The sequence below is a fragment of the Pelodiscus sinensis genome, chromosome 2 (genome assembly GCF_049634645.1).
Source record: "Pelodiscus sinensis isolate JC-2024 chromosome 2, ASM4963464v1, whole genome shotgun sequence".
Classification (NCBI taxonomy): domain Eukaryota; kingdom Metazoa; phylum Chordata; order Testudines; family Trionychidae; genus Pelodiscus; species Pelodiscus sinensis.
Window position 1 is genome coordinate 118,766,392 of NC_134712.1, and position 27,970 is coordinate 118,794,361.

General features: G+C 44.6%; 1 protein-coding gene across 6 annotated transcripts in view; it reads left to right on the top strand.

Annotated features, from left to right (window-relative positions):
- PIGN (phosphatidylinositol glycan anchor biosynthesis class N) overlaps positions 1-27,970 on the top strand; it is a 165,545-nt gene that overhangs the window by 11,763 nt on the left and 125,812 nt on the right. For all 6 annotated transcript variants that reach the window (XM_075921388.1, XM_075921390.1, XM_075921393.1 and 3 more), the window contains exons 2-5: positions 10,749-11,008; positions 16,030-16,151; positions 18,840-18,938; positions 27,082-27,188. In XM_075921388.1, coding sequence (XP_075777503.1) covers positions 10,782-11,008; positions 16,030-16,151; positions 18,840-18,938; positions 27,082-27,188 — 555 coding nt within the window. In that variant the 5' untranslated portion in view covers positions 10,749-10,781. The remainder of the gene's footprint in view (positions 1-10,748; positions 11,009-16,029; positions 16,152-18,839; positions 18,939-27,081; positions 27,189-27,970) is intronic.

Consider the following 27,970-nt stretch of genomic DNA (forward strand, 5'->3'; position numbering starts at 1 on the left):
TGCAATCTTTGTTTACAACACTACTTAGCCACATTAAACTTTGCATATAGTGTAACTCTTTCTTTATGCTTACAGTTTTCCTGTACCTTCATTAAACAACTTGGACTAAAATGGTCTTACCAAACCAATTTGTTTTAAACCTACAAACAAGATTACTGGACCTTGAAAACTTCATATTATTTACACTATATATATATATATCTACACACAGATACACATACATTCTCTCTGAACCTTTCTTACACTATTTCTACATAGCTATACAACAATTACATTCCCTTTTATTCATTGGGGTAGTTCAGTTCCAATAGAACCCCCTCCCTTTAGAGTTATTTTAGCAGACTCTCTAATCAAATGTACAGATTCGAGTCAAATTTGCCTGGGTTATTTACAGACATTCCTTTGGAAAAAGGGCCCATTTTTCCTTCAGAATGGCTGCAAAGAAACCACAATTTTCTATCTACACCATTTTAGCATTTGCACAACTGCTCAATTCTCTCCATTCTCTGCAGAGTTTAAATTCTCTGTGTTTCTCTTTTCTTAAAACACTTTCTTATCTCTAAAATAAAAAACTGGCCTTGTTTCAGATATTACTCTTGTAAGTATGCTTAAGGATTTAGATTTCCAGTACTTACAGCCTTTTTCTCAGTTCTACCACAAAGCTTTCAATCTTATCTGTTACCTGTCTGCTTGTCTGGGCCTGATCCTGTTTTCCATTTCTGCCTGCTTGTCTGGGCCTGATCCTGTTTTCCTTGCTAAATGGAAAGTGGCTCCTTTCCACAGACTCAGGCTTTGTCCCATTCTTTAGCTTGCAGGCAGTTCTATACTTACAGAACTGCACCCACAACTCCTCAGGATTTCCCCAATCATTTTCTAACATTTCTCTATCCAATTTTGGGTTGCCCCAACCTTCCTGGGCAAACCCTTTCTCTATACCACTAAAATCCATGTCTATCATGACAGGCTTCATGTTGCTGTATGTGAACCAGTAGCACAATCCTGCCGACTACGCCAATTCTGTCAGCCGACGGTCAGGGCAGTGAGTCCCTTATGACCGGCTGAAGTTCTTTTAAATTGTGCTTGGTTCTGTTACAGCAACTGAAGGAGTCAGGTTAAAGCTTAAACAGTTACTATTTTATTGTTACAGGGTAAATTTAGCTGTTAAATGCTACTACTGTGTTACAGATAACACAGACACTACAAAGGACAGGACAGAAATTACACTAAAGTCATTTACAGGTACCATGAAACCCTTTGGTTCTCTGAGCTCTTATTAAATGCATGCAAAATAGACACATAGCAGGTATATATTCTCACCCCTGCGTTCCAGACTTGGCGTGGCCAGCGTCTTTCTCTCAATCCCTCGGGAAGAAGTAGGGCGAGGTTGGGCGTCCCACAGACCTCGGGAGACAATCAATACCTGCCAGCAGGTATAGATGATTGGAGCTCCAATGGGGTGGGCGGCTGAACCTCTTTTTATACCCCTTGGGTCATGTAGGCTTCTTCCTGGTTTCAAGTGGCCAATTAGGAAAAATGGCTTTGAATGCCAAGTTTCCCACGAAGGGTGCAAAGCATAATTTACACCTGGGAAAATGCAGACAATGGGCACCTCTGGTATGTGATGGGCGAAGATTCCTCTCCTGGGACAGTGCAGGCGTGTCAATTACTGGTACTAGCCATCAGGGCGACGGGAGGCCCCGGGTCGTCAGCTAGCCCATTTACTGTCTGGTTTCTGTTTATGGTAGAGTCAGGGACAGGCAGCAAACCTGTGTTCCCAGGGCATCAAAGGCTGACTGCCTTTCTCTTGCTCTCTGGGGGGGGGGGGGGGAACAAGATGGGGCTCGTGGAAAAACAAGATGGGGTTTTTGTGTCTGGCTACAACAGCAAAGCTGCTTTGGCTAGGTGACTTCCATGCTTTTGCAATTCTATAAATGCTCTGTATCTTTTATCAGTTTTGGAGAATCTTTGTCCTGTTGTGAGGCTAGAATGTAGATAAGGGTCTCTGGGCTAGTTCCCTTTGGATTAATATATAGAGCTATACCTGTCTCATAGAGTTGGAAGGGACCTTGAAAGGTCATTGAGTCCAGTCCCTTACTTTCACAGCAAGACCAAGTACCATCCCTGACAGATTTGTCCCAGATCCCCAAATGGTCCCCCTCAAGGGTTGAACTCATAACCCTGGGTTTAGCAGGCTAATTCTCAAGCCACTGAGTTATCCCTCACCCCACGCAGCAGCCTTAATTGTGTGCATATTGAGGCAGTGTCTAATATGATAGATTCATGTTTTCCAAGTTGTAAGTGGGTATCACCTAAGAGTGAGGTGCTTGATTTAATCAGGATGCCATAATGTAGTCTTCAACTCTTTATGTAATCCTTCCCTCTCAAGGGCAGTACCCATACATTTTCATACCTTCAAAATTGTCTATCTTTAACATTATTCTCATCCATATGAGTAAGAGATCTGCAGCTCCTGTCCCATAAGGAACCTCTTTTCAGTGTTGACAGCAGGAATTGAAGAAAAGCTAGGTTGTTGTCGTTATAAGTGAGTTATAGAAATTCAGGAATTTCCAAGATGTAAGACATCTCTGATATTTCATGACTTACAAGGTGGGAGGTCTGATAATCATATTTATCCCTTGAAGATTTGCATAGGAGTTAGTGTTGCAAGGTTATCCTGATGATCAGAGTGATATTAAACAGCATATTCAATTCTCTGTGAGCTTTTAGCCTCAGGTTTAGCTGTGCATTGCTGAACCACATTTACAATTTAAAACAGTTGTCATTTGTTATTGTAATGTACAAAGTACTCAATGAAAATGTTGAGCATAAAATAATTTAAAGCAGATGGTCTGAGTCACAAGAGCATATTTAAATGTAAAAGCAAGTGGAAATACTATATTTGCAGTTTCATTGTGTGATAAACTGCTGTGTAATGTGCCTCAATTCAAAAAAGAAAATCAGGCTCTGAAAAGGACAGAAAAAGGGGCTTGATCACAATCTCAATACTATTCATAGTGTAATTCTGAATTGTGGTAAGATGACAAATTTAATATATTTAGGTTTTGCATACAGATCCTAGAGAAGGTTAATTTGAGGTTGGTGGGTAAGTAAGGGTATGTCTACACTACCACCCTAGTTCGAACTAGGGTGGTAATGTAGTCAACCGGAGTTGCAAATGAAGCCCGGGATTTGAATTTCCCAGGCTTCATTTGCATGTTGCCGGGCGCCGCCATTTTTAAATGTCCTCTAGTTTGGACTCCGTGCCCCACAGCTACACGCGGCACGAACTAGGTGGAACGAGGAGTAACGGTAGTTTGGAATAGGAAGCCTAGTCTGAACTACCTAGTTCATGCCATGTGTAGCCGCGGGGCACGGAGTCCGAACTAGCGGACATTTAAAAATGGCGGCGCCCGGCAACATGCAAATGAAGCCCGGGAAATTCAAATCCCGGGCTTCATTTGCAACACCGGTTGACTACATTACCACCCTAGTTCGAACTAGGGTAGTAGTGTAGACATACCCTAAGTTTTCAGTCATATACATTCAGTGTTACATGGTAAAGTATATGCCTATTGACAGTAATGTTAAAAGTCAATGAATTGCATTTTTGAATAGTATGAAATTTTGATGTCTAAGTTACCACAAGAAGCAGCATGCTGGATTTGAGAACCAATTTAGTGCTTAAGCGTATAAGTAATGTCCCAGTGCCATGTAAAATTCCATCCTCTCTGCACTATAGTGTGTCACTCCCTCCCTCTGCTTCTACCTAGGTGTATTAGATCTTTTTTGTATGTGGACAAATTGTACAGCTACTCTTTGACAGTCTAAATTAAATATTATATAATTGTGTTTAGCTGAAAAAGTATCTGTCATCCCAGAAAAATAGCAAACAGTCTTGCCAATTTTGTTTTGCTCCTTAAGACACTCACCAAGGCCATTGATATTTATTGAAAATGCATTTCAAATAGATCCTCTTAATTTTACACAACAGGCATAGAATGCTCAGCAGAGCATGCACCTTCCAAAAGAGATGACTAAAGTATTCTGCTCTTTGTCTTGACATTTTATTACCTTTTAAAAAATATCCTTTCACTAAGATAGCATATTCATATTACTGGTGTTTGGTGTATGTCACTTCATATTTGAAAACAGAAAGTAGAACATATTACATTATTTTTTCAAAAGACTTGTATTGTACTATTTTTAAATTGGTCAAAAACAGCATCCCTAATATTTTGAGATCAAAATTTTGAAGAACTACCTTAAATGTTGATGGCTTTGAGGAAACTAGATCTGCATTTCCGTACTTCTAGTTTTACCCTTAATCTTAAAGAACCTGATTCAGCACAAAGCTATGGACATACCTTCAGTAACAGGCAGACCACTTTACAGAGGAAATGTTAGCCTGTAGCTCAAGCCAAAAAAGGGAAGAGAGGATATGTTCCTGTCAGCAAGTTATGGAACTGCCTGTAATGAGGAGAACTTATGCAAATAAGGTGATTGCCACCACTTATTGGACTCTGTCCCTCTCCTAGGGTGGCAGTTTTGCAGTGGCAGGGTAGTGAAGCCACCTCCCCAAGAGAGGTGGGCAAGGGCTGACCAATGGGGAGGAGGCTTCGCTGCCGCAGCCTTCTCCCAGGGAGCATGGTGGCCCTGCTCTCGGGAAGGCTTTGCTGTGGGCTCTGCAGTATAAAGCTAAGATTTTTAATGCTTACCCTATTACGTAATGTTTAACATCCCTCCTAGAGGGAAAGGGGCCTCTTCCGTTCCCAGTTGCCAGTGTACGTGGTATAGTGGTGGAACCAACTGAGACGCTGAAAAAGTTCCCTCGTCTTCCCATGCTCTGTTCTGGAGAAGTAATACATTTGTCTGGTAAAAGCCCTTTTTTCTTCTTTAGAGACCTTAGGAGTAGGGTTGTGCAATGGTGACAGCATCTGCCTCTCCTGAGTGGCCCCCTCCCTCCCCTTCTAGCCAATATGTGCCTGCAATCACTGTTTTTTTACAGTGGGGCAGCACCCACCTCTTGCAGGGGTCCTCTGTATGGGTGGGTATAAGATGTTTCACTTTCAGTTCTTACAGTGGGGTGGCACCTGTCTCTCTCTCAAGTGCCCCTGTGGCCAATAGTTGTTCAGTGGATCTTTAGTGACTCTGGCCCCAGTTGGCTCCTCCAACAGCTCTTTTGTTTGGCTACCTGAAAGACTTCTCCTCTGCTCTTTTCTGGGGTGGGGTGAAGCAAGATTTCCAGTGGCGGCTTCTGGATCTAGTCCACCTTGGCATAGGTTGTTACCTAACTCCACAACTGGCTGTTATGTGGACATGACACTGGGTGATGGTCCACCCCAACCCTTTGCATCACACCATTGTCTATGCCTTACAGATAGAAGTTGGGTGGGTGAGGGTTTGGATTCTAAATGTGGTCTTGAGTACCAGACCTCTCTTGAGGTTGCAAGGTGCCTTTTCTCCTTTGGAATGTGTGAGCCCTCCCCCAAACCAAACTACTGGGTTCTAAATAAGAATGGGGGTTATTAGGAAGGGAGAGAGAATGGATTAAAACCAAAAAGAAAAGGGTGAGTTACTAAACCACGTAAGATTAAGTAAGCTCGGATTGCTTATTCACATGTTACTCTCCCTCTTAACTGAGGAATCTGAGCACTAGGGAAGATGCAATAGCATCTGATTAACGTAACCTCTGCACTGATTATGTGTATTTAAACACATCAGTTTTAATCCTATAAAGTTAGGGGTTGGGAGGTGGGAAGAGTTTAATTAGTCAAGTGAAATAATACCCTATGCACAAATTGATGTTTTGTTGATTATGTTTGTCTGTGCTTTAATGTGCTAACTGACTAACTAACTGCCCATCTTTAGTTAACTTGTCTTCTCATTCTGGTGTCTCTGTATAGACAAGCATATAAGACTATGGGGTTTAAATTTGTCACCCTGCCCCTCAGGTTACCAATAATTAAATCTGTCTGGCCCCCATTCTCCACCCCTCCATTACTGCACATTTGGCTCAGCAGAGGAGCTTGGGGCTGAATTGGGGATGGGGGTGAGGTGGGAGCTGGGGACCTTAGCTGTCCCAGCTGGCCAGGGTATAGACAGTTTTGGGAAGGCAATGCCTTTCTTTGTCTTAGGGATATTAAATTTAGGTTAATCAGCTAACTGCATAATTGATACAATTTGCATTGACTATTCGATTAGTTGATATGGGCTCCTCCATCTTTGAAGTGTAGCAACAGCCCTGGGACTGTTGCTACACGTCAAAGGTGAAAGCGCTGCGGGGAGCATGGGTCCCTTGAGGGACTCAAGCAGTTGCATGCTGGCCCTGTGCTCCCTGTGGTGTTTCAAAGTGTGAGCACTGCAAGGAACCCAGGGTCAGCTGCAGAGACCCCAGCTGACCCCGGGCTGCACATGGTGTTTCAAAGTGACAGCACCGCCTCCAGTCCAGGGTCTGGCCCCGGGCTCTACATGGCACTGCCACTTTTAAGCACCCCCTCCTTCTTCGCTCTTGCTACCTTGTTCTGATAGAGGCAACAGGGGGTGGGGGAACGGGGGCGGTGAGAGGGTGGGGAAGCGACTAGTTGACTAGAGTGTCAACTATCCAATAAACAAATGCTTATCAGATGGTTGACTAGTTGTTCACATCTCTACCTTGCCTCCATTACCGCCTTCCCCCAACGTCTCCCCCACTTAGTTGTCTCTTGATAATGAGCCATTAGTTCTGTGTCTGGCTTTACTGTTGTTCTTGATGGGCTGGTAATAGACTTTCCCTAGCGTGAACACATTAATAACTCTGTAGTCAACATTCCTAATTTCAGATACAGAAATGGGACAGACATGCAAATGGGAAAGTCATGTTCAGGGACTATACCTTACAAGGAATATTTTTCATAAAGCATTTTCCAGTTATGCATGTTCATATTCATAAGTATTTCTATCAAGTATTTGGATAGCTCTGTGACAGTGCCCACCTTGCAAGGTCTTAAACCCTGGGTTCCAGATCGAGCCTAAATGTAGCAAACTCAGAAATAAATGTTTTGGTATATCACACATGTAGTTAAGCATAGGTGTTTCCTTTTAAATATTCTAGTACCAAGATCAGCATTTTAAAAAAAACAAACAAACAAACAAAAAAACCCTATATTTCTAAGGCCGGGTTTACATTTAGAAGTGATTACAAATTATGTGAAACATTTTTGGAAGGTGGTTTTTTTTTTTTCTAATCTGGAATTTCCCAGCTCATGGGCTATTTTTAATATGTTTATCTTTTCTTTTGTGTATCTAAATGAAGTCATATACTATGGTGGATAGAGCACTTGATTGTATTTCATAAAAATGTCAATAGTCTGGGACAGGCTAATAATGGTTCCCAGAGAGGCAAGTCTCCTCATTCAGGCCTTGATTCAAAGTCCATCAAAGTCCATTAAAGTCATTAGGTATTGATCAATATAACTTAGGCAAATGAATGGCAGGCTGCAACCTAATTGTGTCTGCACGATACTATGAGCAAGGCCGAAAAACCCACTGGACCTCAGTCAATTTGGCACAACAGGGAGAAAGTCCTTCCTGATCCCAGAACAATTGATCTAACTTGTAGCATACTGACAATGCAGAGCAATTAAGGTACGCTAGCACTGAAGCTGGAAGTAACATTTTCAGTGTGTGTGTGTTTACCTTAGATAACTTTGATAGAGCCACTATGTTAAAAAGAAGTGCAGTTGTTGCAGGACAGGCAGCAAAATGGATACCTCTTGAGATGGTGGATGCTCTCTTGGGCTGCTAGCCCCCCCGTTGCAGCCACACTTCAGTTTAGTGTACAGGCAGTCCCCGACTTACGTGGATCCGACTTACGTCGGATCCCTAGATACGAACGGGGTGAGGCAACTCCCGCACATGCGCAGCAGCATTCCCGGGGCTCGCTCACCTGGGTCCTAGGATCCTCCTCCTCCTCGGGCCAGCTCCGACTGGGGTCCCGCAGAGCTGCTGGGCAGAGGAAAAGTGCCTCCCCCCACCCGCTGCCCCCCCCACCCCCTGCCAGCAACAGGCTGCCGAACAGACAAAAGCAGCCTCTCTGCCCCTCCTCCCCTCTATATATGCCGGGCTCCCGGAGTGCAGCAGCGTCCCCGGGGCTCGCTCACCTGGGTCCTAGAATCCACCTTCTCCTCCTCTTCGGCCGGCTCCAACTGGCCTCTGCCTGCAGCAGCTGGCCACAGGGACAGGGATCCCGCAGAGCTGCCGGGCAGAGGAAAAGTGCCTCCCCACGCCCGCTGCCCCCCCCCCCCCGCGGCCTCGCATCCTGCACGCCTCCCCCCTCTCCCCCTGCCAGCAACAGGCTGCCCCCTCCCCTGAGCAACAGGCACAGCTAAGGATGTTAAAGACTAGTTGACTATCTGGTAAGCAAATGCTAATTGGATAGTCAGTCAACTAGTCGATTCCTTCCTCTCTTCCTAAGCACCGCTTAGCTGTGTGGTGCTGCCCCTTCGAAACGCCAAGGCGGTGTTTCAAAGCGGCAGGGGTCACCTAACCCTGGGCCTGCGTGGCATTTCAAAACGACAGCACAACATGGAGCCCGGTGGTAGCACTCCACGAGAGCACTTCTGCTTTGAAATGCGCAAGCACCCCCGCTGGGGATTCTTGTACATTTCAAAGCTGGCACACCCACGTACAGCCTGGAGTCAGCAGGACTTCCTGTTGGAGCTCTTGTACATTTTGAAGGAGGAATGCAAAAGTGCCTGTTGAGTAGTTGATGGAAATTCCATTGACTACTTGACTAGTAAATTAACTGCAATTTAACATCCTTAGGTACAGCTGTGGGCACCCACATGGCCCTACAATATGCCAACATCTTAAGAATTCTACAGGGATTTCAACAACTTGCACACCACCAACTGTACCCTGGATCAGTCCACACAAGAGATCCACGTCCTTGACACTACAGTACAATTGAAATGATGGCCATATTTCCACTACCTTATATTGGAAACCTACTGACGGTTATATTTATCTACATGCCTCTAGCTTCCATCAAAGACACATTTTCCAATGAACTGTTTACAGCCAGGCCCTAAGATAGAACCAGATTTTCTCCAATCACACAGACAGAGACAAACACCCACAGGATCTCTATCAAGCATTCTTAAAACTTAAATACCCATTCATGGAAGTGAAAAGACAGATTGACAGAGCCAGGTGACTACTCAGGCATCAGCTTCTTCAGGATAGGCCCAACAAACAAAACAGACACTATGGTCATCACATACAGCCCCCAACTGAAACCCCTTTAGCACATCATTAACAATTTACAGACTAGCCTGGAAAACGATCCCTCACTCTCACAGGCCTTGAGGGATAGGTTAGTCCTTGCCTACAGATAGCTCCCTAACCTGGAAAAAAAAAAATCTTTCCAGCAACCATGTAGCACACCTCAAACATATTCATACAGGAACCTACCCCTGCAGTCAGCTCTGTGAGTGCCAACTCTGTTCACACATATATACAAGCATCATTATCACAGGACCATCATCAGGGGCTCATACAGCTGCACATCCACTAATATGATCTGTGCCATCAAGTGTCAGCAATGTCCCTCTGCCATGTATATGGCCAAACTGGACAGTCTATGACAAAGGGTTAATGGACACAAATCAGATATTCAAAACAGTAACACACAGAAACCTGTTGGGGGAACATTTTTAATTTGCCTGGGTGTTCACTAATGGATCTGTAAATGACTATACTCTTGCAAAGCAATTTAAAAAACCACCTGGAGAGAGAGAAGCTGCACAACTTGCCTTCATTTGAAAACTTGACCCCTTTAATCAAGGTTTGAATGAAGACAAACTGGATTGGCTGCTACATTCCACACCCTGTTGAGCTAAGTATGAAAAGCTAAGTATTGGGCATTTACTGCCCACTCATTTAGCATGGACACTAATGGACAAGTTTGTTTTTCCTTTTCTTTCCCTCTTCATCCCCTCTTTTTCTGCTATTTATTTGTACCTCTGGACTCCTGGCTCCATTTATCTCAAGAAGTGGGTTGTGCCCATGAAAGCTCATGATACTATCTACATTGTTAGTCTAAGGTGCAGGACCATTAGTTGTTTGTTCAAAGATGAATTAGCATTATTAGTCCAATTGTACTGGTAATTGCAACATTATGTTTAAGTGTAACAGTTAACAATAATTAATCTGCTAAAGAGACTGATAAATATTTGTTGTAGAGATCTTTTGTTTTTTCTAAACTACAATTCCCTCACAGAAGTCATCATGTTCAAACAAACAACCAATAGAGGGCAGTATATTCTTATATACATATGTAGCATCTGATCCTACTGTCACTGTAGAAAATGGAAAGGCCCAAAATGAATAGAATGGGAATTGGCTTGGATTGGCACTTTCATAAATAATTGGAACTCAAACTTCAGACCATGAACAAATTTCCAAGATTAGTAACTATATGAAAATCATGAAGGAATAGTAACTAGCAGTTTTGACTTTGGGACAGTAACTCTTCTCTATCTGTTGAGGAAAAGGCACTATTTCAAATTAAGATTGTTTTAATGATCTGTAACTCAAAAACAGTTTTGAAACTTTTTTTGTCTTCAGAGTACATAGCAATTTTCAGGCCAGAATCACTGAGAGAGAAGAGAAGTAGCGATTTGTAATGAAAAATGGTTGCATCTCTAACTATGAAGAGGCTTTTCTGTTTGACCAACTAAACTAATTTCCTATATTTTTTTCCCTTTCAGTGTTGATCTTTGCTTTAGGAACCATCTGTCACCATGAATATGCTGATCTTCATAATTGCTGGTCTCCTTGTGCATTGTGTGTTCTTGGCCTCCATTTTTGACATTTACTTCACTTCTCCTTTGGTTCATGGCATGACTCCTCAGCGTACTCCATTGCCACCACCTGCGAAGCGACTAGTGCTTTTTGTTGCTGATGGTTTGCGGGCAGATGCGCTGTATGAATTAGAGGATAATGGTACTTCTCAAGCACCTTTCCTTAGGTAAGTGTCTCTGATAACACTTTGTTCCTAAAAATTGTAAGTCATGGTGCAAGTTAACCATTAAACATTTTACAAAAGTGCCTCCTTTAAGGGAGAAGAGAACCAGACTCATAATAGTGTTCGTTCATACCCAGGTCCTCAGTTTACATAGTAGAGCAGCATGTTGCAGAATTATAGTCTACAAAAGTAAATAAAAATTCAACCATTAGGATTGTAAACTATTAAAACATGAACTGAGTTTAAATTGATGTAGTTTCATGTCACTTACTGGAAGCACCTGATTCCCTACCTTTCTAAGCTGGGCAGAGCTTCTCCTTTGGATGATGGAAGCGTTTTCTTCAAATTCCTGTATTTCTGTGCAAGATTCTTATAACTACCAAAATAGGGGTTCCTTCTGTGACACCTTCAAGAATAGTGATGATTAATTTGAGAGAAACCCAGGCTTCTCAGTGCTGTGAGCTGCAGTGGATGCCATCTCTCGGACCCTACAATCCTCACTAGGGGCTGTATTGGGACTCCTAGCTAGTAGTACAACAATTTGTGGGCTCCTAGCCTGTCTGAAGCCTGTCTCTTCCTCCTTCACTAGCTCAGTAATAGGAGGAAAATTTTGAAGAGCAAGAGGCCAGAGCAGATAAGGAGGCTGTGCTATTAACTAGTATTTCCTTATCTTACCCAGTTAAGGCTCTTAGCCTCCTCCACTTCTATGGCCAATGAATTCAAACAATTTCAGGAGCTAATGAAATGTGTTGCAGACTCATTACAGATCCTTCTCTAGAGGAGCTTCCAGAGTTGCAGCACAAGCTCTTAGACATTTTGTATGTGACACCTACTTTGAGTATCTGAGGCCCTCTTGGATTCTGCCAAGACCATGTAGCAGACCCTTTTAATTAGGATTGCCAACTGTTTAATCTCACAAACCAAACATCCTTGCTTCCACTTCCTGAAGCCACATCCCTTCCCATCCCTTCTCCGAGTCCCTGTCTCACTCCATCCCTTGTCGCTCGCTTTCCTCCACCCTCATTCAGTTTCACCGGGCTGGGACAGAGGGTCGGGTGCAGGAGAGTGGTGCTGGGGCCAAGGGTTCAGAGTGTGAGAGGGTGCCCTAGGCTGAGCCTGGTCAGGAAGTTGGGGCATAAGAGGGGGTGCAGGTTCTGGGAGGGGGTTTGGATACAGGAGGTGGTCAGGGCTGGGAGAGAAGATTAGAGAGGTGAGGAGTATGGGCTCCATATGAGCGGTATGTACCTTAGGTGACTCCTGTTTGGTGGCACAGTGGAGTTAAGGCAGGCTTCCTGCCTGCCATAGCCCTATGCCACTCATGGAAGTGACCTATGCAAGCCCCTGTCTGCAGGCACTGCCCCCACAGCTCCCACTGGCTGCAGTTCCTGGCCAGTGAGAGCTGTGGAGGTGGCACTTGGGGTAGGGACAGTGTGTGGAACCCTCCAGGGACTGCAGGGCCATGCCAGCCACTTCTGGGAGTGGTGTGGAGCCTTAGCCCTACTGTGCCACTGAATTTTAATGGTCTAAAATCTCCTGGTTTGGCTTCAGTAGCCTCTGGGAAAGAGCCCAATTCCAGGAGACTCCTAGTGAAACCAGGAGGGTTGGCAATAGAGTTGTCCACTTTCTAATTGCACAGAAACAAACTCCCCAAAACCTTCCCAGCCCTGCTACTGCCCATCCCTTTTTTGAGGCTCTGTTACCGTGCACTGCAGCCCCTCTCCCTCCATTGCTTGCTCTTCCCCATCCTCATTCAAGTTTAACTGGCCACTGGAGTAGGGAGTTGGGGTGATATCCAGCTGGGGATACAAGATCTGGGGTATGACTGGAGATGGGGGATGCAGGAGTGGGTTGAGAGTGGGAGAAAGGGGTTGAGATGTGAGATGGGGCTCTGGGAGGCAGTTTGGATGTGAGAGGAGGATGTAGACAGGTAACTGGTAAACTGGTTACTCAATGAGCATCACCCTTACCAAGTGATGCTTACTGGGTATTGGTAACTGATTCCCTGGGAACAGCCTCCTGCATGTGGCCTGAAATTGGCAGAGGACTGCTCCAGCCCTGGCAGCCAGGGATATGCTGGTTGCTTCCAGGAGTAGCATGGAGCCAGGGAAGCCATGCCTGAGCCCTGCTGCACAGCTGACCAGACTTGTAACAGCTCATTCAGCAATGCTGACTGGAACTGCCTGGGTCTGTCTTCAGAAACTGGATGCCTGGCAAACCTAGTTGGCAACTCTACTGCTGATGGTATTACCCTCATGTAAACATGTCATTAAAATTAGTGTATCCCAGCCAATCACTGTGAAATTTTATTTTCACGTCCTTCTATCTCCGTAGTTGTTGAAGCAGTATATGGATGTGACAGACATTTAATCTACCCAGCACGATAAGGGTAACTTCTTCTCCCCCCCCCCTCCCCAAAAAACTTTGCAAACAGTTCCAGGCTATAATAGCAGAAAGTTAGTTTCTGACTAGAACCTCATTACAGGTCTTCCTAGGTGCGACTGACACTGCAGTGCACTCCATCTCCATGGTAGTCAGTGTACATTGGGTATCCTTGCTCCAGCCCTGTGAATTCACTTAGGAAACACCGAAATACTGTCTAGAACGGGGGTGGCGAACACACGCTCTCATGCCACATGTGATTCTTTGCTCAAAGAAATGCAGCTCTTAGGGTTATGGCTTGTTTGGAGCCATGTGCCTGGACTGCTCACGGCTGCTCTGCGCACGTGCCCCAGTTCCTGGAGGAAGAAGCATGTGGCGGTGGCTCCAGTGAGATACAGGGATTGCGTAGCGGGGGGAGGGAGGGAGGAGAGCTGGGGATGCCTGGCTCTGTGGCAGTGGAATAGCTTGGAGGGGGGGGGGGGGGGCAGTTGACCTCAGTCACCACAGTAGGGGGCACTGGGCTGAGGTGGGAGCGCACAGACTCACCCGGCGAGCCCAGCACCAGTGGGCCACTTGCTCCCTGCAGACAAGACACCAAGGCAGGACCAGGTGGTGGGAGTGGGCACTTCAAAGGCCTGGCCCGGGAGCCCAGTGCCACCCCGCTGCACAGTTCAGCGTCTGGACTGGACAGGACTGCAGGCAGGAGCTGGCTGAGCAGAGGCCAGATCTTGCCCCCAGCCTGGGTTCCAAGGGGTGAAGAACAGGGCAGGAGCTGGCCAGCTGCTGCCCCACATAGTGCTCCCAGCAGGCTCCTTGTGACCCTCTGTCAGGTATCTGGTTTGGGACAGGAAGGCAAGTCCACGTGCCACAAAAAGCCGAGGGCCCCCAAGCCCCACCACACAGCCCGGGCACCAGCTGCCGTCCCCAGCCCATTATGTCCAGGCACTGCCCTCGCCACTCCTTGGAGCAGGGCTGAGTGGCTCCACCAGACCCTGCGCTGCTCGCGGAACAGCAGGCCCAGGCCAGGGACTCTAGCTCCAGCGGCACATGGGGAATAGCCTGCAAAAAACCGTCCACTGCCTGGGCCTGGAGCCCCCATCAGTCTGTAGCCGAACGGAGCAGAGTACCTCCGTGTGCCCAACTGCTCCGCTCCTTCCCTGCAGGTGACTCCCTGCTGCTGCTCCTGGGACTGCTCCACTGGGGACCTGGTGCAAATGATTGGGCGGGGGAGGTGCACAAATTTTTGCTTGTGTCCCTGGGCACATAACACCCTTGCTACACAACTGATCTGTGGGAAGGGGAGGGCCCTGGGCTAAAGCAGTGAGACTGGGGGTGTCTGGCTCTGGGGGAGAGGTGCGTGGCTCTTTTCACTACTATCCACAGCTATTTTGGCTCTTAGTGTCTAACTGGTTGGCCACCCCTAGTCTAGAACTTACCCTTTTCTCAAAATCTTTGCTGAGAAATCATTGCACACCTTGAAGGACTTGGGGCTGCCTTGCAATACTTTGGGATATTTATGCCTGTAATTAAACAAAGATATAGTAGAACCCAGAGGGCTCAGATATTCTAGTCTATCCAGTTTTCTGATTTCCAGAAACTTACTGAGCTGCCTAAAAAGAAGAAAATAAGGTTTCAATGAGAGACTACCCACTACATACTCATTGACATCTGTCAGGGATGATCTAGATGGTGCTTGGTCCTGCCATATGGGCAGGTGACTGGACTTGATGACCTTCTAGACTTCAAGGTCAGAAGAGACCATTATGATCATCTAGTCTGACCCCCTGCACAATGCAGGCCACAGAATCTCACCCACCCACTCAAGGTCCCTTCCAGTTTTAGTATTCTAGGATTGATTATTAAAGTTTTGGTGGTTTGGTCAAGTATCTGGAACAACCCTAATTATTGGTTCTTCAGCTACCTGCCTTCTTCCGTTAGGACTTTTCTCCCACTTTCAATCTTCATAGGAGAAGATTACAGCTGATGAATGGGTGATAGACAGTGTTCCCTCTAAACTGTGTCAGATGATTAATTAGCCCCACCCAGTCAGAAGCTCAGGGCTCCATGCAAGGAGCTGACTGACTGGACAAAGGGGATTAATCACCTGTGAAGCTGGTGGTAGAGGTTATAAAATTGGTTTGTTCCATTTTACCTTCCATCTCTGTCCCTCTTCAGTACTGCCTCAGTTCTGAAATAGTGCCTTTTTTCTGGCCTGAATCACAAGAAATTTGCATAATTGCCTATATTTTATTTGAGGAAGAAAAAAAATCTAACTGGAAATATACAGGTCAAACTAAGGAGGGAAAAAAGCAAAATCTAGAAGAGAGAGTGATAAAATGAATATCCTTTTCTAGAAAAATTCTACTTTTAAAAAAAGTAGAAATAAAATAACATATCAACTAGAAATGTATGATAACACTAGTTAACCTCCTATGTTCACAACAGTGGCTGACTATGATAGTAATTATACCTGGCGGGTGTTAGTTATCTTCTGGTAGATACTTTCTAGCTTAACAGTTACAGTTCAAGACTAAATCTTGAGAGTTGTAATTTAGTATCTAGCCATCAGTTTTTCAACAGACTACTCTTCACATGCATGTACACACGCAGTCTTGTGAAGTAATTACTTTGTATTTTCTTTTCAGGAGTATCATAGAATACAAAGGCAGCTGGGGAATCTCTCATACACGCGTTCCAACAGAATCTAGACCAGGACATGTGGCACTTATAGCTGGATTTTATGAAGATGTCAGTGCAGTTGCTAAAGGTACACAAGTGTGAGGTCCCAACATCATTGTCTAAATAAGATATTTTGGTGGCATAGTAAGGTTCAAAATGGGTTAGTGAATGTGTACATAATAGACTGAAAACATGAATTCATTTTTGGAGAATTCGCCACTATTAAATACTTATGGAAATAGGACAGGTATATTTTTATTCCTGTTTTAGCATTAATTATTGTACTAGATAGCACTTTAAATTATTAAAATTTAAAATATAATGGCAGAAGTGATATGTTATCAGCTTGTAACTAAGATTTTAAATTTGATTTGACTTTTCCAATGTGAGATGAAAGCATATATCATTCATGAGACCATGGCTTTTTGGAATGCTAATTGAGCTCCTCAGTTGTGGATAACAGAGGATTCATCATTGATGGGCTATGCACAATTTGTCTGTGTTATTAATTCAAATCTGACTCAAATTGGCAATGATTAACTTTTTTACCACATGTTGTCTCTGTAATAATAACCTGTGTGCAGACAACAAATGTACTGATCTGTATGCAGGCTTCCTCTTAGCACAGGTGGATCCAATTCCTGAAATGTCAGCATTACTGTGGACTGCATTTGGAGGAGTTGGTGAAAAAACCTATTCGATCTGAAACTGTGTGTCCAGCAGCTGTTGCAACAGCAGGTGCACATTCCAGCAGCGGCTGCAAATGCAGGATTGGCAGTGATGCCACTGACTCTCTCTTTATAATCTTGTTGCCTGTCTCTGAGGAAGCAGGCAGCAAGTCTAGAAGGAGCCACTTTTTGGGGAATAGAATCAGTGGTGATGTGCCTCACAGGGCAACATTTATTCACTAGAAATCTGGAGATTGGGGTCAGAGAAACATAGAATATGAGAGGCCATTGGACCGGATGGCAAACCTAGTATGACTGGTCTTTTAAAAATGATTATTATTCACTTATTTGTGTGAACCTATACCTAAGTAAAAATTAGTTGTTGATCTTAGTCCTATTCCTAGTTAATGGGTGTCTTTATTTATATCAGGTCAAACGTGGATGCAGTCTCTGCAGCGAGGCCAAGAATTGAATGGTCATAGTGAATAAACTAGTCTATCCAGTGCAGGGTTGAGGTACATTGGCAGGATAGCATGGGTTAAGCATGAAATGCCTCCGACTGCTTTACATGTACTGAGAGCTAAATTAGACTTCAGTCTTCAAGGCTGTCATTCTAGCTCTTTTAACAAGAGGTGTGGCTTGTTTTTTATTTTTATAAAGTTAAAAAAAAAGAGCTGAGGGTGTGAGCAGGGGAAACCCCAATTTTATCTCCACCAATCTGGGGAGACATCATATATCAAAAAGACACTGAACAAAAAAACAATATTTAGTTTCCATTGTCAGAGTGGGACAAACTATTTGATTCCTTAATTTTTCCTAGTGCCACTTAGGTTGTGCCACAGACATTTACAGAAGCTAGAAAGAAATAAGACCACTATATTAATTCTTGAGTGGCAGCGTTTTCTCAGTTCTGTTCAAAACAGAGTCTAGTAACATATCTCCTTTGGACTGATGTGGCCTTATTCTCAAAGTATGTATAGCAGAGCTTCTTTTTTGTACTTCTATAGTTATGTAGATGGACCAGTACACAGCTGTGCAAATCAACCTCATTCATAAAACTAAAAAACAGCTAGATCATGTGTTATTTCTTTATTAAAATATGTTAATTTAACTAATATCTGGCATCCAGCCAGTCTGAGTGCTCTGACAATTTTAAAAATTAATCTACAATCATTAACTCGTATTACAAATAGATTGCTTATTCCATTAAAGATGAATGAAATTTCACACACCTTCTTAGTGCTCTAAAAAGAGGTTAACCCTCCTCCCCCAACCCCTTGTCCCTCAGTACCCCTTCTCTTAAAATGTCTGGATGACAAATGAACCCTACAGCATGAATGGAAAACTCAGTCACGTTATTCTCGAGTCCTATAGATAATATTTGAGCTCTAAACTTAGTACTACACATGAAGACCAAACTATCAATCACTTATAATTTAATACAGGTATTAGCCTGGAGGCTACTCTTCTGTGAGTACTAGTAAAGTTGCAACACTTTTGAACTATGTATGCACAAAATAAAGCCTTGAAATCATCTCAACTTTGGGGGGCGGGGGGAAGTAATTTTGTTTGTTAGCCTTGCTTAATGGAATAAAGGATGGACAGTTGTTGCTTAGACTTACTAAAGCCTTGGCAGAAACCAACTATGAAGGTCATCAGCCAAATTTTTTTCCTGAGTTATAAGCATAAGCAAATGGGATTAAAAGGAAGTAAAATTTAATTTTAGTTCTAGAATGTACAAGTATATATTTTTATTATAATATGTGTTCCCTACTTCGTAGTACTATTAATATTTAGATCAGGGTTGGGCAATAATTTTTAATGTGGGGTCTTAGAAGGAGTTTGTGTGAAGGAGGGAATTCACAGTGCACAAAATTTTTTCCTACCACCAGCGCAGAGAGGCAGATGGAGCAGCCAGCTGCTCTAAGCCCTGGGGCTGCTCGCTGCCTGTGGGTCCAATGGGGTGGGTCTGTGGGCCAGACTGAAAGGCTTGGCAGGCTGGATCCAACCCCTGGCCCATATCTTGCCCACTTCTATTTTAGTCAATGGGCCATATCTGGCTTTCTGTTATAGCTGGACAATCCCATTAACATTGTTTGTTTTGACAGGATGGAAAGAAAATCCAGTAGAATTTGATTCAGTTTTCAATGAAAGCAAATATACTTGGAGCTGGGGAAGTCCAGATATTTTACCTATGTTTGCTAAAGGTAAGCTTAAATTGTGTGCATCATATTAGCTGAGAAACTACAACATATCCACCGGTGTCACGTTTAAAAGATTTTTTTTTTTAAAAGTAGATTAATGAGAGAGGTATTTTCAGGAGTTTCCAATAGTTAGCATTTCTGTAAACCTTTATGTTGTTATAAATTACTTTTTATATGCAAATTATAAAACCAGAATCTTACAGAAATACTACATGTGGGAGTAGGATAAGTCCTGGTTTTTTTTCAATACCTAAACTAAAATCTCGAGCAATGCCTTATGGAAGTTGTAACTTTATTAATACAGTGAATGCTACACATCTTTTTTTAGCCTGATACCTGTTGTGGAGTGATTTGGGAAAAAAATCCTCCTCACAAATAATACAAAGGGAAATAAGCTTTAAATGGAACTAATTTTTCACTACTATTTATGGTATATTTTGATGCTTTCCTAATTTTACCCACCTTGCAAGGCATTGGATATGCTTTGCAAAGAAAAGAGGCAGTCACCCTTCCTGTGCTGAATGAGTAGTAAGGCTGTTGTATTTGTGTGGGTCTTTTTTTTTTTTTAATTGCCCCAAAGAGGATGGGAGATTTCTTCCCTCCTATATCCATACCAGCTGACAAAGTGCTGGGCTTATCTGGGGAGTAGGCTGCACCATCCAAATCAATATCTTCCTGGTAGTATGGCTTCACGCTTTCCCCAGTGTAGAGCTGTGCCCAAATAGTGCAATTTAGCTCCAAGCATAGGTTTTAGGTCCAGTTTGTGTGATAAATAAAATTGTATATACTATTGCAATTCTGAAACATCTGTGTCGAGGGGTGCAACTCAGCAGTCAAAATCCCTCAGTTGGACTTCTGCAGTCAAAATCCCCCACTTATCAGTGTCTGTACGGCCGAATGGCCGGTGTCTGAGTCCCAGAACCCCCTATGTGGGGTAAGTGTGGCTCAGCAGCCTAAGTCCCTATAGCGGCCCGCCTTCCCCCAATCGGGGTCACTGCTGTCCCAAGACCCAGGCTTTGAAGTGCTCCCCTCTATTGGGGTAAATATGGCCCTGAGGCCTAATCCACAGGCTTCAGGAAACTTCCTCTGCCTAGGAGCACTGCAGAGGGAAGGGTAGGGGAAACCGGACCCACCCATTCTACCAGGTCCCAGCCCAGGGCCCTATTGGCAGTGGGGCAGATAGGGTTTCCAGGTGTCCAGTTTTGAACCAGACAATCCAGTATTTGAGCTTTCTTTTCGGGAAACAAATTGAGAAAATATAAATGAGAAAATAGAAATGTCCAGTATTTTCTAAATAAGATGTAATGTCAAGTGTATATCTTTGTTGAAACCATCTGGCAACCCTATCTGGGGATCCCTCCACAATGTGCTGAGTGCTCAGGGTTGCAATTCCCTGTCCTGGGCTACTTCCTACAACCCTGCGCGTCTCCTCATCGCTGTACCTCCAGACTGTCTCCAGGGCCATGGTGGTTGCTGCTGGGGCTGTAGCGGCTGCTGCGTCAGGTTGTGCCTGCTCCTCCAGCTCTGGAACTCAACAGGTCCTTCCTCTTCAGCAGTCAGCCCTGAGTGAGGTGCCTCAGGGCCTTTTATACTCAAGCTCACCTTTTATACTCAAGCCTGCCCAGCAAGGCATGGGGGAGGGGTGCTTTCAGCCAGCTGGGCCCAGCCCACAGTCTGTTCTACAGTGCAGGGCCAAGGCGCCCCGTCAGTCTGTAACTTAAAAATTACTTTCAAATTTAACATAGGTATACTTTCATTAAGAAACTATGTTTAACAATCATTTTCCTCCTTTCAGTGGGTTAAGTGTGTGTGTGTGTGTGTGTGTGTGTGTGTGTGTGTGTGTGTGTGTGTGTGTGTATAAAAACATTTAAGAGGCTTGAGTCTGTCTGTCTGAGTCTGTTTGCTCAAGAACTCCTCCTAAACCAAATGAGGTAGGACCAACAAATTTGGTGTGAAACTTCCTCTTCTCTTAACTTAAAGCGCAGTCAGGGTTTGGTTGTGCCAGGACAACCGGAAGCCCTAAGAAAGGGACTGTTTTCCATAACATGCAAAGGGAGGGGCCGCTGTAGGAAGGATGCAATATTGAGAATGGCCACTGGGGGGTAATGATCCTGCAGGCAAGAGCTATCCTGCAGAGTGGCCACTGGAGCAGCTGTAATATCAAGTGTGGCCAGCAGGGCAAGGAGTCCACCATCTTGCCTGTCACCAGACTGGATAAGTAGCCCTTTCCCCTTCCTGCCCTTTGGCTGCAGCACTGGAGGAGGAGAAGAAAAAAAGCTCTGGTAGCTGGGGGGAGGCCTAGGAGGAGAGGAAAAAGCCTCTGATGCCTGGGGGCCCTGCCCTGACTCCTGTATTCATCATACCACCAGCTTCCTGCCCTGAATGACTCCGGCAACGTCAGGTAAATCTGCTAGTATGTGATAAACTACAGTGCTACCTCCTCCTAGATAATTTTAGAATTGACAACATTGTTTTAAATCTGTTTTATGAATATAACTACTTTGCCTCAACCCTATTATTTTCAGTGATTTAGAAAGAATAGTTTGGTCCACTCCGCCTTTTGTTCACTTCTGTGTTAATCTGAAAAAAATAGTTCAGGCCCGTACGCAGGGGTGTGCAATGGGTGCGAACGCACCCTCCACCCATGGTCCTTCGTGGTCCACCATGGGGCCGATTCCAGCCGACCTAGGGAAGGTACGGCAGCACGTTTCCCCAGTTTCCCTCTCCCAAGCTCCAGCTGTCCAGGGGAAAGCAGGGAGGTGCACTGCCCCGGCCTCTCTCCCCCTATACTGTGGCCACCTGGGGAAGGTTGGGGCTGATTTTCCCCTCTTCCTCATCCTGGATTGAGGCCGGGGTGCAGCTTGGCTGTGCGGTAGCAGCCATCAGTCCCTCCCACATCTTGCATCTCCTCTCTCTCCCCTCCCACCCCCCCAGAAATTCCTGCGTACAGGCCTGCAGTTTTAAAGTTATCTGCAAATCTTTTCTCGGTAATCTGTGCTTTCCCAGGACCTCTGCTTGAAACTTAACTTCTGAGCTTGGTGGGTGGGAAGAGAATGTGGCATCTAGCCCATTGGCAGATTGTTTGTTTACATTTTTGCAGAAGTGTGTTCTTGGATAAGGATTTGTGGAATTCAGTTTTAGTGTACTGTGCTATCTTTCACTGGCTTCGAGAAAGCAGGTAAATGGCTATTACCATATCACTTGAGAAGCTCACAGTACAGCCTCACGTTGAAGACATTCAGGAGCATACAGGCAGTCCCTGAGTTACGCAGATCCGACTTATGTCGGATCCGCAGTTACGAACGGGGTTTGCTCCCCGTCTCCCTGGTCTGCTGGTCAGCAGACCAGGGAGACGCAGAGCAAAGCCACGGAGGACCCGGGCAGCGGGACCGCAGTGTTTCTCGGTCCGCCGCCCGCGTCTCCCTGGTCTGCTGGGGGGGGGGGGGGTGGGGGCAGGAGGCGCAGCTAGTAACCCCCCCCCCTCCCAGCAGACCCGTCTTTTCTCCGGACGCCTGTGATAGAGCATCTGGGGCGCTGCTGGTTGGTCCCGCAGCGCCGCTCTGGGCACTACTGGACCAACCCGGCAGCACCCCAGCTGCTCTGCCCCAGGTGTCCTGATTCAGCCGCTGCTGGTCAGTTTCAGCAGCGGCTGAATCAGGACGCCTGGGGCAGAGCAGCTGGGGCTGCCGGGTTGGTCCAGTAGCACCCCAGCTGCTCTGCCCCAGGCGTCCCCAAGTCAGCCGCTGCTGAAACTGACCAGCACTGACTACAGGAAGCCTGAGGCAGAGTTGCTCTGCCCCGGGCTTCCTGGAATCAGCCGCTGATCAGTTTCAGCAGCAGCTGACTTGGGGACGCCTGGGGTTCTTAAGTTGAATCTCTATGTAAGTAGGAACTGGCGTCCAGATTCAGCCTGTTGAAACTGATCAGAGGCTGATTCCAGGAAGCCCGGGGCAGAGCAACTGTGCCTCAGGCTTCCTGTAGTCAGTGCTGGTCAGTTTCAGCAGCGGCTGAATCTGGATGCCAGTTCCGACTTACATACAGATTCAACTTAAGAACAAACCTACAGTCCTTATCTTGTACGTAACCCGGGGACTGCCTGTATACCACTGTGGGAAAGTGTAACAGGGCAGCTGCCCTGTACTGGCCCCTTAAGAGCCAAACCCCAGCCTGGAGCAGGCCCGGGGAGTTCAGCCCAGCTGGGCGGCATTGGCCAATTAAGGCCCAGCTGGGGGCTATAAAAGGGCAGGGCTGCTTCAGCCAAGGCAGTGTGAGCCTGGCTGCCGAGGGGGCAGGACGCTCTCTGGGGCTAGGGCAGGGCTAGAGAGGCAGACTGGGCCAGGACGCGTGGACAGCCAACCGGCCAGCCTGCTAGGCCTGCGGCAGGGCTGTGAGCCTGGCTGCCGAGGGAGCAGGACGCTCTCTGGAGCTAGGGCAGGGCTAGAGAGTTAGGCTGGGCCAGGGCGCTCGGACAGCCAACCGGCCAGCCTGCTAGGCCTGCTGGAGAGACACCAATCCCCCGGAAGGGGGGCTCAGAGCGAGTGACTTGGGCACTGCCGGAGGGCAGTGTGGCGAAGAGAGCAACGAGACTAGAAGATTCCAGAGGGGAAACGCCACATGAGCGGAGGCCTGTGCGGGCGGAAAGGACTGATTCCGGGGACAGACGACGGACCCCCGCTACGGTGGTGAGTGACCCCCTCGCAGAAAGGGATTGGAGTTCATAGTTTCTTAGGAGGGGTATGTCTACACTACAGAATTTTGTCAGAAAAAGGGCTGTTTTTCCAACAAAGCCCAAGTTATGTCCACACTACAATCTCATACTTCCAAAAGTAAATCGAAAGAACAGAGAGGTTTTTCTGACATTGGTAATCTTCTTTCTATGAGGAAAAAGCCTTTTTTCCCAAAAGAGCTCTTTCGGAAAAAGGCGTGTGTGGACAGAGAAGAGGAAGTTCTTTCGAAAGAAGAGGAAAGAGGAAAAAGCACAGGTTCCCTGGTGGCCACACCATCCACAGTAATCACAGCTTAAATGTGAGGTAGCGTCCAATCAATGTGGACACTATCTTTTGAAAAAACAGATTGCTTTTTCGATGCGCTTTTGTGTGTGGATGCTCTCTTTTGGAAGAAGTTTGTTCGGAAGATCTTTTCGGAAAAAGGTTCTTCTGAAAGAAGCTTGCAGTCTAGACATAGCCGAGGAGTTAATTTGTTTTCTATTAATGTTGGTTTTATATGTTAATGGTATAAAATATCAAACTGTAGTCTCTTATACCACTTGATGACAGCCTCATAGCTAAGTAGTCAGAATATTCACCCAGAAAGCCTGCTGCCTACTAATCATCAATGAGTTAGATTATAGTTTCCATAATTGAATTATTTATCCTTTGCTTCCTTCAAACATTTGTGTGATCATCCATATTTCCATGTTAACTTCTACACAAGAGTTGTATATTCCAATCTATATTCCTAATGCCCTGCCCGAACTGGATCCAGATGGCCTTAAATGCAAGATAGCTTTCACACTGATTGGACACTATCTTTCGAAATAACTATTTCATTGCACTTTTTGTGTTTAGAGGCTCTGTTTCGAAATAAGCTTTTCCTGAAGATATCTTCCAGAAAAGGTTATTTTGAAAGAAGCTTGAAGTGTACACAAGAGATACAGATAGGCCAAATGTGGGGGCATCTTCAGCAAACACTGCTTTTCAGAAGCTCCAGGTTGCATCACTGATCTGAAATCCAGGAAAGCAAGCATCTCAAAGGAGCGTACTTACTATGTGTGTAACTGCTCTTTTATTCTCGAAGGGTCCTACTCTGTGCCACAGCAAATACAGCATGCTTGACATCCTGTTTTCACAGTATTTGATGCCTAATAAATCTGCTGTTATTGAATAGCAGAAGTAGATACATAGCTCTCACTGTAAAGACTGAAGTGCATGACCTCCTAAAACGCTGACTTTGTCCACCCCTTCTGCACTCTTTGAATATGAGTGACTCTGCTTCCCACCATGGGATTGCATCTGTTGGTGAGAAAACCAGTCAGGGAAATCTGATATGGGAGGAGCTGAAACCAAGCAATCCAGTTAGTGGATAGAGCGGCAATAGCACATGCTTGGAAGAAGTGTCCTAGCTTAACGTCCTGTTTTTCTCATCACTTCTAAATAAAGTGCTTTCCCCCAAATCCCTGCTACCTTCTCCACTCTGTTTAGAAGGAAAAGGAGGCTTTTCCTTCCCTGTCTCTTCTGTCTTGAAAGATAGGTACTTTTTACATAATAGATATTTTTTAGAATTGTCCATGAAAGGTTACCCATTGTACTGTCTAGTGTATTTGTTTGTACATTAATAAAGATTCTTCACTCAAGTAGAAATTAGGGTGGGGAGCAGTAGGGGGGTACTTTTAATAAGTCCACACAATGCACCTACTTAATTTTTGTTTCCTGACACTTCTCAGGGACAGAAATTGTTTCAGATTGATCCCCAGTTTTTCCCACTTGCTGTATCCCATCATCAGAAGATGATAGAACAGTGCATTATCCCATAATATCAACAAGGCTGGTTCAATTCCATTGAAAGTAATAAACAGATTTGTAAAATGCCTTGTAGTGCTCTACTCGGTAATCTGACAGCAATTCATCTGACAGCAAATCTATATTATGTGTTTTGGATTTTTAAATAAAATCCATTGTAAAACAGGGAAGACACATGAAGGGGAATATAGCTTTCAGATTCCTGACCTAAAAATCCCTTTTTAATTATACTAAAGTTTGTGTAACACTTCAACGAGGCTTGAGCATAATCCAGCTAATGTTACCTATTGAACTTGGTATGTTAGCTCACCCACAAGCCTGGAAATTGCACGATATAATTGGAACCACCAACACATCTGTTGGATTCTATGTTGCTATGAACTGACAGAAGAATATTTCCCCATTGTGAGTTTATGCAGAAATAAAAGAAACAGCCTTAATTGTAGCCCAGTGACTTCAACAGCTCAGCCAGACTGCAGAATTTCTATAAGTTCCACCTGATTTCAGATCTCATTAGGACTTCAAAGATTCAGTACTTTGATGTGTTTTTTCTCTTTTCTCTATTTCATAAGATAGCATGATATAGTTGTTAACGTGTATGGAATGAGATTGTCTTGTCCAGCTACTATATTTTTCTACATCAATGAACACGGTGTTGTATGTCTGCATTTTTCTGAAAATTATGACTCCTATCTTTTTATGCATCGGACCTAATTTTTTAAAGGTATCAACTTTGAAGATGGTGCAGGTGTCAATCCATTCCGTTGTTATCCTTGCATAATACATTAGCGAGGTTGCCCTCTTGAGTGGATTGGGAGTAACTAATTTGCATAATTCCTCAAGCTTTCTTTGCCCATTGTTTTTTTGTTTGTTTGTTTAAATTTGAGTGTTATAATGTCTTTTATTAAACCTTGATGATATGGCATTGTCTGACGTGGTTTCACATTAGGTTTATTATCTGAAAAATAGAAATCTTTGTTTTTTCAAAGCTAGAGGTAAAGATTTTTGATATTGTTTTTAATTCTCCTCCATCTTTGATCACCAATTCCTGACTGATGATCTGCACTTTGATCTCTTGACCAGCATGTTGCAACATCAGTAATAAAACAGCATTTTAATGGCTTTTGGGTATATCTTTTCTTAAACTTTTCTTAACTTCCGTTATTAATCCTTTGTCAGGATGATAGAAGCTGTACTGTAAAATAGGGATAATATGGATAAAAAGAGGCATAAGTGCATCTCTGACATTGATACTGTCAATATATTGACCCAATAAGAGTTACACAACTCAAGAAACAATAGAACATAAAATGAGGACAGATTTAAGATTATTCAAGAGGTATCTCTGCTTTCTAATCTTTTTTTTAATTTTCTGTGTATATACTTATTAGCAGGGCTCGACAAATAATGCAATCTACTCACTCATGGTGAGTAGATTGCAACCCGGAAGAGCTGGGTTCGGCCGATCTGTGCATGCGCAGAACGATCTGCTCATGCGCAGATCACCGAACAGCATGGCCGGCGTGCAGGACTTGCCGCGGTTCGGCGAGCCCTGCTTATTAATATTTATTAAGGAAAAATGTTCAATTTTCTTTCTCCTACCCAGTATTGCATCTGTATTTTTGCAGGTGCTAGTGGGGATCATGTTTATACATACTGTTACAAAGCAGAAAATGAAGATTTTGGAGCAGAAGATGCAACTAAACTAGACACTTGGGTTTTCGACCATGTTAAGGTGAATATTTATCTGTTTTATATCACTTATTCATTATTGACACAGATTGCAACAGGGCAATAGAAGAAAATACTTTCCTCTGGGTTTGTCATAAGTTCTTAGGTTTCATGTCTAACCTGGAATTTGGAGATAATTAATATGCAATACTGGTTCCTTGAACCAAATACTACTGCTTTATAATGGTTAGTAATAAAATACTTATTGTTTTGAACACCAAGAACAACGTTTTTAAATATTCTCCACTACCCTCTATCATACCAAAATTTGTTTGTTCTCCCAAAAAACAAAGTAAAATGTTTTATGCTTGCTGAATGAATCCTGAAATAAAGCATAATATTTAAAAGCAATCTGGAACCCATTGTGGAGAACTCATATCAAGTTTCTGAAAGATTTGTGTTTTGTATTTTATTGTAGGGTATCATATCTATACTAAAGCATTTTAGTGTGGGAGAGCCAGCAAATTCTAATTCTCTTATTAGTGCCCTCCCCCCAGCAGACCAGGGAGACGTGGAGCAAAGCCCAGGGCCTGTGGTAGAGCAGGTGGGGCGCTGCCGGTTGGTCCCGCAGCACCGCTCCTTGGCGCTACTGGACCAACCCGGCAGCACCCCAGCTGCTCTGCCCCAGGAGTCCTGATTCAGCCGCTGCTGAAACTGACCAGCGGCTGACTACAGGAAGCCCGAGGCAGAGTTGCTCTGCCCCAGGCTTCCTGGAATCAGCTGCTGATCAGTTTCAGCAGCAGCTGACTTGGGGATGCCTGGGGTTCTTAAGTTGAATCTGTATGT